This window comes from Notechis scutatus, chromosome 3, assembly GCF_049901735.1.
Source record: "Notechis scutatus isolate UNSWTSFEM ecotype Mainland chromosome 3, rNotScu1.2, whole genome shotgun sequence".
In the NCBI taxonomy this organism is placed as follows: domain Eukaryota; kingdom Metazoa; phylum Chordata; class Lepidosauria; order Squamata; family Elapidae; genus Notechis; species Notechis scutatus.
Window position 1 is genome coordinate 88,632,298 of NC_142011.1, and position 19,000 is coordinate 88,651,297.

At 40.4% G+C, this 19,000-nt stretch overlaps 1 protein-coding gene across 3 annotated transcripts in view; it reads right to left on the reverse strand.

Annotated features, from left to right (window-relative positions):
• Positions 1-4,035: 4,035 nt before the first annotated feature.
• Positions 4,036-19,000, reverse strand: part of EXTL2 (exostosin like glycosyltransferase 2) — a 29,239-nt gene continuing 14,274 nt past the window's right edge. For all 3 annotated transcript variants that reach the window (XM_026671785.2, XM_026671783.2, XM_026671789.2), the window contains exons 3-5: positions 16,503-16,930; positions 9,979-10,049; positions 4,036-6,273 (exon numbers count right to left, since the gene is read on the reverse strand). In XM_026671785.2, the coding sequence (XP_026527570.1) occupies positions 5,782-6,273; positions 9,979-10,049; positions 16,503-16,930 (991 nt within the window). In that variant the 3' untranslated portion in view covers positions 4,036-5,781. The remainder of the gene's footprint in view (positions 6,274-9,978; positions 10,050-16,502; positions 16,931-19,000) is intronic.

The window sequence follows — 19,000 nt, forward strand, 5'->3', positions numbered from 1 at the left end:
GTGAGCTTAAATGGATTCCAGAAGATGGTAGAGAACAAGAAGGCCTGGAGGAACATCCATGGGATCGCAATGAGTTGGACACGACTTCATAACTAACAACAACAAAAGATTACAATTTCATGATGCTACTTGCACATGTGAGAGGAGATAGAATTGGGGGATGAGGGGGCTACAGTGGCTACACAGGCTATGTCAGTGGGCTAGAAATTTTTACCCTTTTAAACTACTAGCCGCTCTTAATAGAGTAACAACTAACAGAGATGGCAACACACCCCAGCATTGGGGTGTTTTCTGGTGTTAAATCCATTAAGACGTGGTTGGTATAGATCAGGGGTGTCAAACTAGCAGCCCGCAGGCTGGATGGGTCATGCATAGGCCACACCCACCCAGCTCCGCAAACGGGAAAAACATCACAATACGTCATGTGATGGCAACGTGACACCATGAGTTTGACACCCCGATCTATACCATATAGATTATTAGTATAGATTATTAGTTCTCATTCATTACGAGTTCTTTCAGAAATGCACATAGAAAAGACCATAATTACTAAAATTAGCTTATGTAAATCCACCACATCTGGTGACACTTCTGAAAGGTCTTTGAAGTGCTATGGCATCTTCTTTTCTTGAGCTTGATCAGAAAGAGTCTTCTTTCATGAACTGAAGAGGTGCTGCCCAGAGGTGGTATTCAGCAGGTTCTGACCAGTTCTGGAGAACCAGTAGAGGAAATTTTGAGTAGTTTGGAGAACCGGCAAATATCACCTCTGACTGGCCCCTCCCCCATCTATTCTCTGCTCCTGAGTCCCAGATGATCAGATGAGTCATCTTTTGTTGCCCTGCACAGGAGAATGGAGCTGGAAAGCAGGTTAGTGGGGAGGGAATGGAGATTTTACAGTATCCTTCCCCTGCCATGCCCACCAAGCCACACCCACAGAACCAGTATAAATTTTTTTTGAATCCCACCACTGATGCTGCTCTCACACAAAACTAAAGCACTTCTTCCAAATATTTTGCGAAGCCCGAGTAGCAGAGCCCTATTTTTATATAGCTTGATGCTGCTTTTCTATCCCATTCCATGAATTGTGCTGCATGTGGAGTATGTTTTCTTTAATTAGAATTGAACAATATCTATTCCATGGCTTATAATTATTTTATGTGGCAGTAAGGCTGGGCAGCACAATTTTCAAAAGAGTGCTTTTAAGTGCACAAAGAGCACTTGTCTGCACTCTTTAAAACAATTGCATATTTTATTGTAAGAATTATGTGTGTTACTGATAGATGCCATGCTTACACCTCTGTACACTTCAAAATGTTAGTACATTACTAAAGATACCTAGAATCGCTATATCAGTGAGATGGACATCATAAAATAAGCATTATCACTCCATTCGTAAATATGGAAAACTCTAGCTTTTTGTGTCCCATACTTTTAAATAAAGGCATAAATAGGCAATCTATATTTTTGGATTCCAAGCTTTCAAACTGATCATGTGCAGGATGATTTAAAAATAAACTCTTATGAACTGAGTAAAATTGAATTTCATGTAAAATTGCATAGGATGCCTTTTGACTATTTCAAATTAACATTTTGCACATAAGTTCATGCATGAATGGTAGCAAGGATGTAACCACTGTTATGGTAGTTACATGTGATAAAATATATTCTATCAATTGACCAAACATCAGTCTGGCTTTTGTGTTCAACCTTGAGGAGTAGAGAAGAAATACACTCTTTTGAAGTTAGAAGTGCTATGATTTTATGATTATTACTAACTTCTCAGAAGTTACTTTTCCAAACTTTTTATGAAGGCCTAAATCAGGGGTGTCAAACTCTCATCATCATGGTGTCATCACATGATGTATCGGGACTTTTTCCCCTTCGCTAAACCGGTCGTGGGTGTGGCCAACGCATGACACATCTGGCCCGTGGGCTGTAAATTTTAACAATTTCCCCAGATTTGAAACCTTAATTTGAAACCTCAGAGGAACTAGCAGATTAAACGTTAAAATTATTAGAAGTTTTCAAGAACTTACTTATTTTTCCCTTAGGCCTCTCAGATACTTGTCTTCACAATGTCAGTTGCAAACTGACCAGCATAAGCACTAAGAATACTGATCAGGCATAAGAATCTAGATTCTGTGGCATCTGATTGGTCTGTTGTTACTCTGGTTCAGGTCAAACATCATTCTATCTTAGAGTAATAATTTAGATGACTAAAACTGTCAGTAATCTTAATCTGAATGTATCAATGAGTCCACAGTATGGAGAAGACAGTAGAAATGGATGGTTACAAGGACATTTCCCCCCCAAAACTCGATTTTTGTGCTATTTTCTTTAACATTATAACCTAATTAATAATTACGACCATTTTCAGATTCAACTATTAAATATTACTTTCAAAGATATCTTTCTTTTATTATTTTTTTGTTCAGTTATTCTATTGCAGCCATTAATTACATTATTTGTTTCATATTTGTAAAGGATAGCATTTAACATTCCACTTGTGATTATTGTACAATTCCTTGAATTGGCACAAATATTGCATTAATAACCAAAATCATGTTTATATAAATAACACTATATTTATAAAACAATGTTTGCAGTGCTACGCTGTTCCATATATGCCTGCTCAAAGTTCTTTTTTAATACCTCTTGGCAAAATCTCAAGAGTGCCATCTGTTGGTGCATTGAAAATTGGGCAAATTATTTAAATACCGTAATGAGGCTCGTGATGTACTTTACTTCCATTCATTATTTTCTCATCTAAAATTGGGTCAACAGCACTATGCAGAAAAAACCCTCCATGGATTTAGTGAGCAGGCTAAGATTCTTTTCCTCCCATTTTAGGATTATGCACAATAAATATAATGACTTTAAGACATGCCGAGCTTCACTAAAGTAATCCACTCTGTTGCAGTATCATTTAATTTGTATAAATGTGGTTCAGAGTCTCCAGCATCTGAGTAAGCCTCATCCTTATAAGCCAAACAAACTCTGGTTTTTAACTCCAGTAAAAAGCATTAGCTATAGTTGATGTTTATTGCATGGATGTATTTCTGGATCTTCTGCAGGGTCTATAGCAGAGATTTACAGAACTCACTCTTTCTGTCTACGTATAATTAAAGGGCTGTTGGCTAGCCTAGGAAATTAAAACATCTTGGAAGAATGCAATGGGAAGCTACTTTTGTAACACTGCCAGGCAAACCATACATATATAGTCATTGGAAGGTGAACTGAAGAACCAGTGTAGCACAGGGGTTAAAGTAACAGAGTAGAACCAGGAAAATTTGTTTCAGCTTTACCCACAGCCATGGGAAACTCAGTAGTACCTTAGGCCTATTGAGGCTGTATTGAAAAAAAAAAGATGGAGAAAATGCTGCATTGAACTGTGCGACAAAAGGCAGGATATAAAATCCAACAAGTAAATAATAACTAAACTTGAGGGAATGTTTAATTTTAACACATACAGATGTACATGTAAATCTGTTCCACTGATTTCAGTGGGGAAAGGAAAATCATGTAGCTGTACGAATAAAGTCACCAAGAATAAAGTTTAACTTGAAAGAGACTTTTAACTTTTGGAGAATTTTGGACCAGAAAGGCAAGCTTGCTTTACTGAAATCTAAATTATAGATCTGTAGCTAAATGGTAATCCAAGACTCTTAATGTCTCCTCTAGTTGGAATGACATTACATTAAGACAGGGCCTTGAACAATGTGTTTCAGATACTTAGGGAATATTCATTTTAACACTGGGAATAGGGAATATGCAGTGGACATATAATGTTTCTTTGGAAATAAATCTGATGTAGGATTTTATTTCCAAGACATTACGGTATTGTATTTAAAACAACATAGCTCAATCCTAGATAAAGATTACAACTCAGTCATTTCTAATCAACCTTCAGAGCTGTAATCTTATGTACATTTAATTCCAGTAGTTGGAATTCACTGACACATGAGCAGAAAAGAAGGAATTAGTCTACTTTCTGTAAAATACAGCTCACTTCAGCCAATAAATAACCATGAGACATTTCTCATTATTACACATTTTTATTAGCAGTTCTTTTAAAAAATAAAGATGAAAGAACTAATCCCAATAAAAGAGAAAAAAATGCACAACTTTTGCATTTACAAAATACATCAAAGTACAACTGAACTAGGCAGTTACATCTCCAGGAATCACTGAATTCTAAATCATACATATTTTCAACAGATTGAAAATTATTGAGCAGAAGGAAAAGAAATATACAATCTCAGATACAGAATAAGCCTAACTGAATGAACACAAATCCCAAACTAAATACTAATATTCATTTAATTTTTTTTGAAAGCAGCAATAAGCCACCAGTTTCAGATACATGAGCCTGAAAAAAATGTGCATTCAAATAAAAAAAATGCAATTGAACTCAGATTGATTGTAGGGTGAGTAATCTTTGATACAATTTCTTACTTTCGCCTCTATGTTCTGCCAACATACTGTGAGCTGCCCCAGATCTCTGTTGCAGATGTTGGCTGTAGCTTTTGTATAGTAATCTACGCTTAATCTTTTTAATCTGATCAAAATATTGCACAGATAAAATAGGGGGTTCTTTTGGTAGTGGCAAATATTCAGTATATACAAGTTGGATGTTAAAATATGGATTGAACAGCTTTGGATGCAGGAGGGTTGATGCTTTGAAAAGCAAAAAAAAAAAAAAAATGAATTATATAGGATATCTAGATCTCAGACTTTGTCTCTATGGAACATATAAAGTTGAAAACACAATTGCTGTTCTTGAATATACAAATATGTAGTTTACAGAGAAGGCAGCTAGTTGAAATGCTAGGACCTTTCCAAATTTTACTATATCTGTCAGAAGTGCTGTATTCTCTGTGTCTTGAATTACGATTTGCATGGAAAAGTTTCCCAATCTTGTAACTTCCTTTATTAGCTTTTACCGATAGGCAAGGAATTAAACTGTTATATTATTTTAAAGATATAGAAAAAATTCAGATTGAATATTCACATACTGTAGATATTGTAAGTTGTATCAGTTCAGAAACATTTTATCATTATATTAAAAAAAACCCACTGCAAATTATTTAGCTCTTGGCTTAAGACATAAAATAGCACTGCTTTCAAAATTAACACAATTTTTATTAAAGATTAGTGGAAGATGAGGGCAATCTTCATATGTCTCAAGATCAAGATAATGTATTTGTGTCAAATATTTCACAATGTGCTTTTTAAAAATATTATTTTGCTGTGGATAGGGGAAGAAAATGTTATTGCAAGTTATTCCACAGAAAATATTTCATTATTTCTGAAGGTGGAACTATTGAGTATCACTGGAGTAATATCTGCTATATAAATCAAGTATAGCCTCATTGTACAGAAGAAGAAAAAAATGCTACAATTTTGTGGAGAATTTATTCTTTGCTTCCTTTTACTGGCATATTTGAACAGGCAGGCTGAAAATGAAAAATGGTTGTTGGCTTACACATTGTGGCTGGAGATAACTGTATATTTGCAACTTCGATGATGTGAATGGACATAGCTTTCTGGGGCAATCTGCATTCAGGTGTTTGGGGTGGGAGGAGATTATCTGAAATGGGGATAAATAGCAAACAAAAAAAGCTTTCACATGCTGAGTATAAGAGATGGAATGTTTCACCCAGACTTTACATCCCCAAATCTCCAAATAATGTTTAACCCTACAGATTTTACAGAATTCCCTACTTGATATATTATTTGAATTGCCGAGAAGCATATTGAAGCATTTACTGGAGCACATTCTTATACTTTATTCTTGTGATTAGCATAGTTTGGAAAACCAAACTGGGAAATCATAATATTAGAATATTTTAAAGGCATGTTGCCATAGATGCTAGCCAATTTATTAAGGCAGTAGGACCTTTGTAGCAAGTGTTCTGCCCGGTGCCACATTCCAGAATAACCGCTGTTGCTTTCTTTTTCTAAATTCCTGATGTCCACTGGCTTCACAAACATACCCGATGGCTTTCCAGTATGCTTGGCTACCAAGAAATTCATGGCGATATCGTCACAATTTTGAGTTTCATCGATCATGGCGTGCACAGCTTCAGGCTGCTTTTGAAAAAGTTCTAGATACGCGCTGCTGAAGAAGGCAGCTCCTATTAGGATCATTGAATACTGGTCTCCATTGCCGATGACAGGACCCTGAAGTTCAAAGCTCCCATAGCTGAAAATCCCCGCAGGGCTGGGGATGTGCTTTCTGGGAACAAATCCAACAATCTGATCTGGAAATTGCTGTAGGAAAAGAAAAACGTCATGATATTGCTCTAGGGCACCTGTTGCAAATAAAAAAGATTTATGACCCAATAACAAAAATATACATAAAAAAGAATTGCTTGTAAGATGTTCCCCACAATCAGATTTATTATCACTGCAAATTTAAACACAGTTTGCGTGAAGAACTGCCATACAGTTAAAAAGGTGAAGAGTAGAGTTCAGAAAAAGCCCTGATTTTATTTTGGCATACTTGATGGACTCAATAGGCCCCAGTTTGCCTATGTATTCTACAGCCATTTGTGTGTCTTCTGTGCTATATTATAAAAGAACAGGATTAGTTTTTTCCCCCTCCTGCATCTCGTTCCCGGGCTGAGCACCGAGATTCCTTCTAGAAATCCAGAAGAGATTTGGTCTTTGGGGGAACTCCAATCAAATTTAAATAATAATTCACATATTCAAAAATGCCCCAAATTCATAATCTACTGTAACCCTAACAACTATCTTAAAAGAATCAATATGATTAATTTCCAAAGGCTGCAATTAAAGGACATAGGGAGATCATAGCACAGGTAAGGTTTAAATTAAAGTCTGCTTGACTTTTAGAACTGGTGTTACCACAGGTAGTTCTTGACTTACGACCACAACTGAGCCGAAAATTTCTGTTGTTGAAGGAGACATTTGTTAAGTGAGTTTTGCCCCTTTTTAACTTTCTTGCCACGGTTGTTAAGTGAATCACTGCAGTTGATAAGTTAGTAACCCAGTTGTAAAATGAATCTGGCTTCTCCCACTAACTTTGCTTGTCAGAAAGTCACAAAAGGAGATCATATATCCTTGGGACACAGCGACGGTCATAAATATGAGCCAGTTGCCAAGCATCTGAATTTTGATCACATGATTGTGGGGATGCTGCAAAGATCGTAACTGTGAAAAAAATGACCATGTCCCTTTTTTTTCAATGCGGCTGTAACTTTGAACGGTCACTAAACAAACTGTTGTAAGTCGAGGACTATCTGTATGCTATACTAACTCTCAAGATACATGCAGAACTGTAATGAATTCTGTTTGAGTCAAATGTACTGAGAATATGGAACAGATATAAATGTAGGCTTTGCCCGAAAATACCATCCTGGTCTCAGCACAGAAGCATTTTATATAAAAGAAATGATTATTAAACACAAATGATTGAGTGATATATTAGAACTTTGTCAAGGAGAATGTAGAATGTGAATAAAAGAAGAACTGCATGATATAATGGATTAAAATGGTGGTGCAGTGATTTGAATGCAGTGTTGCAGGCTAATTCAGCCTACTGTCTGGAGTTCGATCTTGACAGGCTCAAGGTTGACTCAGTATTCCCATCCTTCCGAGGTTGGTAAAATGAGGACCCATACAGTTGGGGGCAATATGTTGACTTTGTAAAACTACCCAGAGAGTGCTGTAAAGCATTATGGGGCAGTATATAAGTCTAAGTGCTATTGTTAAGAACATTATAATATACACATGGATCAGTGGGAGAATTTGTAGTTGAAAGAACTGAAATTTAGAGTAATATTATATATACTCTTAAGGAGAATTTTTATAAAATGCTGTATTGTTGGTACATTGACTGGAAAAAATTGACTAGAAAGGTTCTTCAAAAACATATGCTGGAAGTGTAACAAAGATGAAGGGACATTTTATCATGCTTGGTATAAAAAAGGCCAAACAATTTTGGACTCAATTACATACAATACTGAAGATTTTAAAGACATACAGTATATACGAGGGATCGCCAACCTTTTGGACCTCAGGGATCACCAAACTCATAATTTTAGATCCCAGGGACCACTAACCGGTTCTCTGAGTGTGGCCAAATTTGTGGGTGTGGCTTGGTGGTCATGTGACTGGCTGGGCATGGCTTGTATGTAAATATTATAAATATTTATATAAATATTGATTTTTTTATTAAAAAAGAGCAACTTTTACCCAAAATCAGGAAAAGCAGGCAGATTGAGTTGCTCACAGTATCATTCAATGATCTATCTATCTGCCATCGGCTAGCTCAGTCTCTCAAAGTTGCTTGCCATGAGTCTGCACTGAATTTGCTTGCAAGCAAACCTTCAGTCCTAAGGGAGGTTCGGCTGTGCTGAGCCGAAGATCTAAAGACTAGCTAGAAAGCAAGAAATCCAACCATTTTCTGCTTCCTAGCTAATCTAAATCTCCCGGCACAGCAGAACAGATGATGGTCAGAAAAAGGAAAAATAGCAATTTAGCAGGCAAGTTTACCGGGTAAGGAGGGTTCCCGCGGGCCTTCTGGGTGGCGCAGCCTTGTGTTTCTGCGCAGCCTGGATTAATTGTTTTGTGGGGGTGTGCTGGGGGTGAGATTTCTCTGTGGCCCACCAAAATTTTATCATAGCCCACCGGTTGGCAACCGCTGGTATATACAATTGAAAGAGATTTGGGGGGAGGGGGGTTTGATGGATAAGCAGTTTGAAAAAATTCTGACACTTTATTTTTATATTCTGTATGTTGACTTCAATAGGATAATATTCTCTCTCTCTCTCTCTTTCCCTCCATCCCCCTCTCCCTCCCACTCTCTCTCAACAGGTCACATCCTTTACCAGTAATGGGCAAGTAGAAAAACATGGCAAAAGAAATGAAGAAATGGCTCAGGCAGATACCTCTTTAATTCTCATGAGTATAAAAGCAAGGGAGTGGGGAATAAAGCACAGTCAGGCTCTTTTATTGACATAGCCAATCTCAATAAAAACAGTTTTAGCCTTTCTGTGAAGCTGATTTCTTAGTTTATTCTACATAGTAGGGCTGATAGCGAGCTATCTGGTATGGCTTCTGTGCAGTAGTTCTGATTGAAATGCGGCATGTGTGCATTGCAGCTGTTTGCAATTCCTCAAGCCAAATACTTCTTTTCCTGGGATCAAAAAGCAGCTTTGCAATCCTTGGAAAAGATGTAGCTGTTATCAGGGAGCTGCACTCTCCTGCTCCCTTAGAATCCAAAGTGTCATCCTGCCTTATTGTACGTGTTTTGTTCATCACAATGCTTCATAGATATGTGACAGAACACAACATCAGATATATATGTAGAGTTTGGCAACTGGCAAAAGTGGAATTGTTGCAAAGTCACTTTTTAAGATTAGTAGATTATGGCCTCTATGATAATCTTTCATCAGGAGCTCGTTAACTCTTTCTTTATAGGGATGGATGTTTTTGCCTACATGGTCAACAACTACTGGTCACTAACAGTGTTTTTGGGGACTGTTGTTAGTGTACATACTGTTTCTGTATTTTCTACTGTATTTTCCTTTTCCGGACTCGGCAATTAAAAGACATGATGGTTGTTCCACTGATACAGCGGAAATGTGTCTCTTGCACCTCATAATAAACATATAGAATTGGCCCCTCTGTTAAATTTTCACATGTGTAGTTTGGCTTTTGGTATGCTGGTTAAATATGACATAAATCTGAATTTCAAAACACAGCTGAATTCCTTTTGTGTCTATCGCAGTCTTCTTAGAAGATCTTGGCATTTTTGAAAATTGTCAATTTTAAGAAAAATAACTCCTCTACGTATGCTGTATTTCTTTGAAACTAATTTCTAAATGTGACTTGAAGCAAGTATAATTTCTAAGTAGATGTACATAGAGGATCTTTGGAGACCGGTACAGTAACATAACTCAAAACACTTTTTGTACTAAATAAACATGCAAAGCATAATGCTAACATTACCTGCCAAATGGAGAAAGCGAAAACTAGGTCATAGGCGCTAACTAGGGTATCATCATCCATCATCAAAACAGCTGAATGGAGAAAAATGCATTTTAATGAGTGCCTACATTTACCAAGCAAAATACTTACAACAGATTGAACAATATTCATGGTGACTGGAAAACACAGTTGCCCTTTGGCAGGATTTTGCCAAATTCAGGAGAACCTAAAATATGTCATTAACAGCTAAAACGTTCTCTTGCTCCCAAAGTGAAGAATAAGGAGTGAAAAACCTCTAGATCTCATTATACCAACAATCACAGAAGTTCATGTTTCGTTCTGTGCAACATGAATTCAAGATTTTATATTCAAATGGATTCAGCTTTGTTCAATAGGGCTTAATTCTGTAGTAAGAACGTTTATGATTTCAAGGATAAACTGAGTTCATACATTGCTGCAACCTATATTTTTATCATACTCTATGAACATACCATAATTAGAAGGGTTTACCCTTCTCCTCCAAAATTTCTTTTATTAAGTGAGACAGTTGTTAAGTGAATCTTGACCAATTTTACCACCTTTCTTGCCAGAGTTAAGTGAATCATTGCAGTTGTTAAGTTAGTAAGAGAGTTATTAAGGGAATCTGGCTTTCCCACTGTTTGTTAGAAGGTTGTTTGTTAGAAGGTTGCAAAAAAACATGACCCCAGGACACTGCAAGCATCATAAATATGAGTCAACTGCCAAGCATCTGAATTTTGATCATGTGGCCACGGGGATGCTGCAACAATCATTGTCATGCCCCTGGTGGAGACTGACTCTGAGGAAGAGGAGGAACAGCCAACAGGGAGTGGGAGTGTGGCTCTAGAGATGGTGGAGGGGGCTGGGGAAGGGCAGAGGCCGGCTGAGCAATCAGAGGAGGATCCAGGCCCATCCCCTATCCATCCTAGGTCACGCAGGGAGGAGAGGATCAGGGAAAAGCAAGGTCTACTCAAGAGATTACCATGATCATCCTCGTGGCTTGCAGCTGGGAGCTATGTATATAAGTTTGCAACTGCACAGTTAGAATTTGCAGGAGTCAATTTAGTGTTCACCTTGAAAGAGGTTTATCTTTGCTCGCGTTCTTCCCATGGACTTTTCTTGGTTATTTTCCTGGAGTTTATGATGAGTTATCTTGGCTTGCTTCGGAACTCTCTCATCAATGCGGTTTGTTTTGGTTTTCTGTTTGCCTCCTTATTTACTTTTGTGACTTTAAACTGTGCCTAATAAAACAGTGAAGTTAAGTTGAAGGCTTTACTGGACTTTAATATATGTTTTGGGTTTTGAGTTATTTTGAGAGACTACGGGTCATTGCATTTTGACTTCAGCCACCCCTTCAACTTATTTTTGCTTTTTGTGGGGTGACCATGGATCAGCTCAGAGCAGAGATTGCCCAGTTAACCCAGCAAGTGGCTCTTTTGACTGCACAGGTGGCACAAATGCAAGCTGCCCGGCCATGCCGAAAATGCCCAGTGGCAGTGCCAGATAAATTTGATGGTTCACTGGCCCAATTTCCAGTATTTTTGGACAGTGCCAGCTTTATATGAGCCTTCGGCCTGAGGACTTTCCCACTGACCGGGATAAGGTGGGGTTTTTGATTAGTTTGTTGTCAGGCTATGCAGCACATTGGGCGACGCCCCTGCTGACCCAGCACAACGAGGTGTTGGACAATTACGCCAAGTTTTGCCATCAGTTTCAGGCCATGTTTGAGGACCCTGTTTGAAGCCAAACAGCAAACAGAGCAGGGCGCGGCTCACTTGAGAGAGTTGCGCCTGACTCAAGTAGAAAAGAATAGACGTCGTGCCGTGATGGTTTATGCCTCTATTGTGGCAATCAAGGCCATTTTGCGCCAAGTGTCCTGTTAAGACATCCACAGCAGCGACACCTGTGGTGGTGGGAAACGAGCATCGCTCGGCCTATGGGGATCTGCAGGTCGGGGTGTAAAGTCCATAGGCCCACCATCTTCACCAACCTTGCCACCCTCGCCACCTTTGACATCTCCACCACAGTCGCTATTGGTGAAGCATCTTGTGTTGCCAGCAAGTGTGCCTGGTGTGGGAGTGGTGGAGATCCCAGCTCTGGTCGACTCAGGGGCCACAACCAATTTCATAGATGCTCATTTTGTCAAGCAGTGGTTCATTCCTCAGCAACAGGTATCCCCACCAGTAATGGTGGAGAGCGATTGATGGTCGGCCCCTTCGTTCAGGACCTGTGGTTGCTGCAACTAAACCCTTTGTATGTGTATTGGGCAGCATGTGGAGGAAACAATGTTTTACATTGCCGCAGTGCCTCATTTTCCAATGGTGCTGGGTTTGGAGTGGCTACAGGCCCATGATCCACAGATTGTCTGGTCGCCTGGAGCTGTGCAGTTCTTTGATAGGAAGTGTGCCAACCATTGCTTGCGCTCCTGTGCAGGGAGTGTGGCTACGCCCGTGGACCTGGATCTACCTGCGGAGTCGGTGGACTTTGCTGATGTGTTTGGGGAGAAGGAGGCGGATCAGTTGCCTCCGCATCGGGCGTATGACTGTCTAATCGGCTTGTTGCCTGATGCAAAATTGCCAGTGGGTCGGATATATTCCCTGTCGGAACCAGAGTTGGCTGTGTTGTGGGATTTTATTGACAAGAACCTATGGAAAGGGTTTATCCGACCTTCTACCTCCCCATTGGCTTCACCGGTGCTTTTTGTGAAAAAGAAATCGGGGGAGCTCCGTTTGTGTTGTGATTACCGCAAGTTGAATGCAATCACAGTGAGGAATCGGTACCCACTTCCCTTCATCCCTGAACTGATTGCGTGGCTGTTCGTCAAGCTAAGATCTTTATGAAGTTGGATTTGTGTGGGGCCTACAATCTGGTTCACATTCATGCAGGGGACGAGTGGAAAACAGCCTTCAGGACGAGGTACGGGCATCTTGAGTATACCGTGATGCCTTTTGGATTAACCAATGCCCAGCTGTGTTCATGCATTTCATGCATGATGTTTTGTGATTTGTGGAACAATTCGTGGTCATTTATTTAGATGACATTTTGATTTACTCAGACTTCCTGCAGGAACATTGGCAGCATGTGGGGCTAGTGTTGCAACGTTTGTGTGATAACCACCTGTTTGCTAAACGTGAGAAGTGTCAGTTTGCACAAACCACGATTGACTTCTTGGGACATCGTATTTCACCTGCTGGGGTGGAAATGGACCTGGAAAAATTCAATCGTTGCAGGAGTGGGAACCTCCACAGTGGGTTAAGGATGTGCAACAACTGTTGGGGTTTGCAAACTACTACCGCACATTTATTCCCTGCTTTGCTGCCTTGATTGCTCCCCTTTCTAATCTGCTCAAGAAGGGGGAGAAGGTCCATTGGGGTGCTGAGGAGCAGGCAGCTTTCGAGGCGTTGAAAGTTGCCTTTGCTTCTGAGCCTATCCTCAAATACCCTGATCCAGGCCAGCTATTTCTGGTGGAAACAGATGTTTCCGATGTGGCTGTTGGTGCAGTGCTCCTCCAGGCCTATGCTCCCGCAGACACCTTGTTCCCGTGCGCTTATTATTCCTGGAAGTTGTCAGCTCCAGAGCGCAACTATACGATTTGGGACAAGGAGCTATTGACAGTTAAGGCTGGTTTTGAGACATGGCGGCACCAGCTGGAAGGAGCTCATCACCAAATCGAGGTTCGGACGGACCATCGCAATTTGGAACACCTACGTACAGCTCGGACATTGAACCAGCATCAGGTGAGATGGTCCTTATTCTTTGCTCGATTTGATTTCCGGGTGACCTATGTTCCGAGTGAAGGGAATCAACGCGCCGACGCCCTATCTCGGAAGCCTGAGTATACCCGAAGGGAGGATAAAATCTTGCCCCGGACGGTGATTCCGTTGGGAGTGGTTTGCGGCCACCGAGGAACCTGTGGACCTTCGAGTAAGGATTCAGGAGGCACAGCGGCAGGACCCATTTGTGACAGCTTGACGTTGAGAATTGAATGAGAATGGGAGACAATAGACTCCTTGGCGTATATTGGGGACTTGTTGCGGTTCCGTGATCGCATTTATGTGCCTGGAGGTCCTCTTCGCGGCCTTATCCTACGTCAATGTTATGATAGTCTGGTGGCAGGACACTTTGGGGTGTTCAAAACACTGCACCTCATCTCTAGGACATTTTCGTGGTCGAGACTTAAACATGATGTGTCGGGATATGTGGCGTCCTGTAGGATCTGTCGCCAAGCCAAGTATGCTCCATGTGCGGCCCCTGGTCTATTTTAGCCCTTGCCCATGCCAAAACGACCGTGGGGGGCAGTTTCATTGGATTTCATTGTTGACTTACCACCATTGAATGGTGCCACAACCATTTTGGTGGTGGTGGATATGTTGACTAAAATGGCCCACTTTATTCTGTGTGAGGGTCTTTCATCAGCCAAGATAATGGCTTAATTGTTTATCTCCCATGTTTTCTGGTTCCATGAGTTACCAGACCACATGGTATCAGATCGGGGGGTACAATTTACAGCACGCTTCTGGCAGACCCTACTCTCGAAACTGCAGGTTCAGGCGTGTCTGTCATCTGCTCATCACCCCGAAACTGATGGGGGGACAGAGAGAGTGAATGCTATTTTGGAGCAGTACCTCCGCTGTTTCAGCCATACTCAACAAGACAATTGGGTGGAGGTGCTGCCGGTGGCGGAATTCGCTTATAACAATGCTCAACATGCATCAACCCGTGTGTCCCCTTTCTTTGCTAACTATGGGTTTCATCCACGACTTTCCCCTTTAGCTCCATCTGATTCCCCAGTTCCGGCAGTGGATACATTTTTGCAGGAGTTAAAAGCCATGCACCACATGGTCCGCTATCAACTAGAGAGAACCAAGGAAGACTATAAACGGTTTGCAGACCAACATCGTTGCGATGTTCCACCTTTAGCAGTCGGCAATCAGGTTTGGCTCTCTACTCGATATTTACCAACAAAGCGACCATTGAAAAAGCTCGATCACCGTTACTTGGGATCTTTTCCGGTCGAGGCGGTGATCAATCCTGTGGCTTATCGTCTCTCCCTGCCACGGACCATGCGTATCCATCCTGTTTTTCATCGTTCCCTGTTAGTCCCTGCCTTGCCCGACAGTCCGCACAGACCGGCTCCATCACAGCCGGCCCCAGTAGCCCCACTGGGAGAGGAGGAATACGAAGTGGATAGCATCTGAGATTCACGCCAGTTGCGGGGCCGATTTCAGTATTTGGTGGCATGGAAATGTTATGGACCAGAGGACTTCACCTGGGTCGATGCCACTGATGTTCATGCTCCTCGTTTGGTCCAGGACTTTCATGCTCGGTTTCTTCAACGTCCTCGTCTGCCTGGTCCCGGAGAAGGGGCCTTGCAGGGGGGGATAGTGTCATGCCCCTGGTGGAGTCTGACTCTGAGGAAGAGGAGGAACAGCCAACAGGGAGTGGGAGTGTGGCTCCAGAGGTGGTAGAGGAGGCTGGGGAAGGGCAGAGGCCGGCTGAGCAGTCAGAGGAGGATCCAGGCCCATCCCCTATCCATCCTAGGTCACGCAGGGAGGAGAGGATCAGGGGATAGCAAGGTCTACTCAAGAGGAGATTACCATGATCCTCCTCATGGCTTGCAGGTGAGAGCTATGTATATAAGTTTCCAACTGCGCAGTTAGAATTGCTGAAGTCAATTAGTGTTCACCTTGAAAGAGGCTTATCTTTGCTGGCGTTCTTCCCATGGACTTTTCTCAGCTATTTTCCTGGAGTTTATAATTAGTTATCTCGCTTGCTTCAGAACTCTAATCAATGCGGTTTGTTTTGGTTTTCTGTTTGCCTCCTTATTTACTTTTGTGACTTTAAACTGTGCCTTTTTACCTAATAAAACAGTGAAATTAAGTTGAAGGCTTTACCGGACTTTAATATATGTTTTGGGTTATTTTGAGAGAGTACGGGTCATCACAATCATAAATGTGAAAAAGGGTCATAAGTGACTTTTTTCAGTGCTGTTGTAACTTTGAACAGTCACTAAGTGAATTGTTGTAAGTTGAGGACTACCCGTACAAATTTCCTGTTGTCTCTTACAGTCTGAGAAGTTTGGAGGGAAGGTCCATTCTTTCTGTGCCTATTATGGAGCTCCAGCATACCTGGTGTATCTTATTTAATCATTATCTAGGCCAGGGGTGCCAAACTCAAGGCTCAAGGGATTGCTTAGATCTGGCCTGCAGGGCCGCCCTGAAAACAGCAAAGGACGCCACCGACACAAGTGTTCTCAAGCTGGCCATGCCCATCCTGTCTACGCCCACTCCAGCCCTCCGAGGTCAAATACAATCCTCTATGCGGCCCTCAATAAAATCAAATTTGACACCCCTGATCTGGGCATTCCTTCATCCCTTTTCTCAAGGTCTTTCTCACATACCTTGTCTCCTGCATGAATTATTCATTACTAACTCTTCCCTTTCATCAATAACCCCTTTATTGCACTAGAAGCTGTAATCATTACTGATGGGGAGGCAGAATGAGATAATAAGAGAGACAATACTTACCTTTTGTTTCCAGCTCTGGGAAAACCTGAAGTCTATTCCTCATGTGATTTACTGTTTGCACTTTGAAGACGACAGGGACAGGATGAGGTCCCAAAGTATTCCATGTTTCTTCAGGTGCTTTCTCCCCAACATTATTCCACACAACGATCACTTTTTGCAGATGAGGCATGGCTTGATAGTGATTTAAAAGCTTCAAGAGTAAGTCTGTTCTATTGTATGTCTGCATAATAAGAGTAAATGAATCTGAAGCCAGCTGGCTTTGGGATTTTCTCTCCCTTCGCAGAGTGAGCATTTTATCTTCCTTAATATTAGGTAGTAAAGCTGTTAATGCACCTGCCACCAGAAGCAGCAAAAAAATCACTATAGAAGAAAAGTGGAGTAGCCGGATACCCATAATTCTTCCAGGGAGCTTGCAGGTATGGTAAAACCTTAAGTATTTTAAAAAAAGAGGTTAAAGTTAGTCAATCATTCATGATCATACAATGCTACATACAAAATTAACACTAACACAAACTAAGCAGTTTCTTTAAGTTGGCTGCTTGAAATTTAGGAAATGAAAGCAAAGCATTCCATCTTGCCATATCCAAAATATAATCTAACAACTGCACAATTCTTCAACTGTATAGAAGACCAGGTCTGATTGTACAGCTTGAGTTGGACTGTTTTAGTTGGACTTCATGACATTAATCATGCTTGTAGATGACCTTCAGCCACCTGAGATGAACGGTTCTCCTGATCTTTTGGTGGCTTACTAATAGCATACTCACTTCTCACATTTGAGCACATTATTGGTCATGAGTAGTTTACTAGTCATCAAGACTGACATTCCTCCCAACCAAGGTAACTTCAACTTAGTCTGATGACCTGCATACCGTATCCAGTAATAAAGCAATAAACCAAGGATAGGTCAATCTGCACATTTATTTATTAAATATATACTGAATCATTCTCCTTATACGTCGATATGCCTTGCAATAACTTGAATGAAAATATAAAAAAATAAAACATGGCATTAAAATCAACTAATATTTTAAAGGATTTGTGAAATTAATACAGCCATGCTATTTTCTAAATATTCAGAGAGTAAGAGCATCCCATTATCTGGGAACCACAGGGAAGCCCCTCTCCCATATATCAAGTGTTCACACTTTAGTCACTGACATATATTCAAAACTCTCTCTGTTACCGGTCTATGTTATCAGGCACATTCATAGCAGGAGAGGTGTTCATTCTTAAGTCCAAGTTGTTTACCAAATACAGATAATCAGAGTTGGAAGGGACCTTGTAGGTCGTCTAGTCAGATTTTTAACAATCAACACTAACATCTTAAGTTGTGCCCAACAGATAATGGGTAGATTGGGCACGTGCAGATTCTTTAATATAAGTATATGATACCTGAATTTTTGCATTTTTTTACACCTATTTTAATTTCCAGACACTTTTCCAGCTCACTGCAATAGTCACAATAGATTGCAACTAAAACAAGGATGACTGTCACCAAATCCAAGGAGCTTAGAAAGAGTTGTAATTAATGTATCACTTGATAGTTGTGTAAACACACTCCTGGTCATAACCATCCCCTACATATTTAATTATAGCTGGGAATGAAACAGAGTATTCTCAAACAGTAGATAAGCTCCTTATATGAGAGCACAGCTCCACCTAAAGTAGACTTTGCTTCAGTTCTGCAGTTCTACTTTCCTCTTTATTAATAATAGCATCTTCTTCTTGCCTGAGTTTAATTTCAGCTTGGTTTCTCTTATCACATAGTGCTGAACACACATCCATAATCAAGATCAGATAAAGATCCAAAGTAATGACTGCACTGATAATGTCAACTTCCTGGGCCCTGGATATAGTCCACAGACCACAGGGTGCAAAAGTTATTGCTGTTAGAGGCAAAAAAATTCTCAAGAATAGTCAGCAAGACATCCAGATCCATCTGGAACATGAATTGGACCATTTTAAGCAATCATTCAATTTTACAGTCTATAACTGATCAAAGATGACCTAGTTAGATTTGGGGACTACTTCATAAATTTATTCCCACCAGTATATTCCTGGAATGGTTCTGAAATAGTGGAGCAGAAATTGCATTAAATCATGGAAATTCAATATAGATGCTGGAACGACACTATTATTTATGTGGGATGTTCTTCATTACTATGTTTGGATTCTATAGATTCCCAGCCCCTTTGTAATATAAAGCAATATAGGTAGTCCTCAACTTACAACTCTAATTGGCAACTAGCCTGCATTTACAATTTTGGTCATAAATTGCCAGTCACCATGTAACCAGAACTGATTTTACAACCATTTTTGTAGCAGTCATTATGTGAACTTTAAGTGAACCCAATACTCACTTATGGCCTGTTTTTTGTCAGAAACCGGAAGTAAATATCAGTTTCAGAGTGGATAAAAATAAATGATTTTTTTTTAAAAAAAAAAAAAAGTCAGATTTTTGATTTAAATCAGATTTTTTATTATTTTTATCAAAT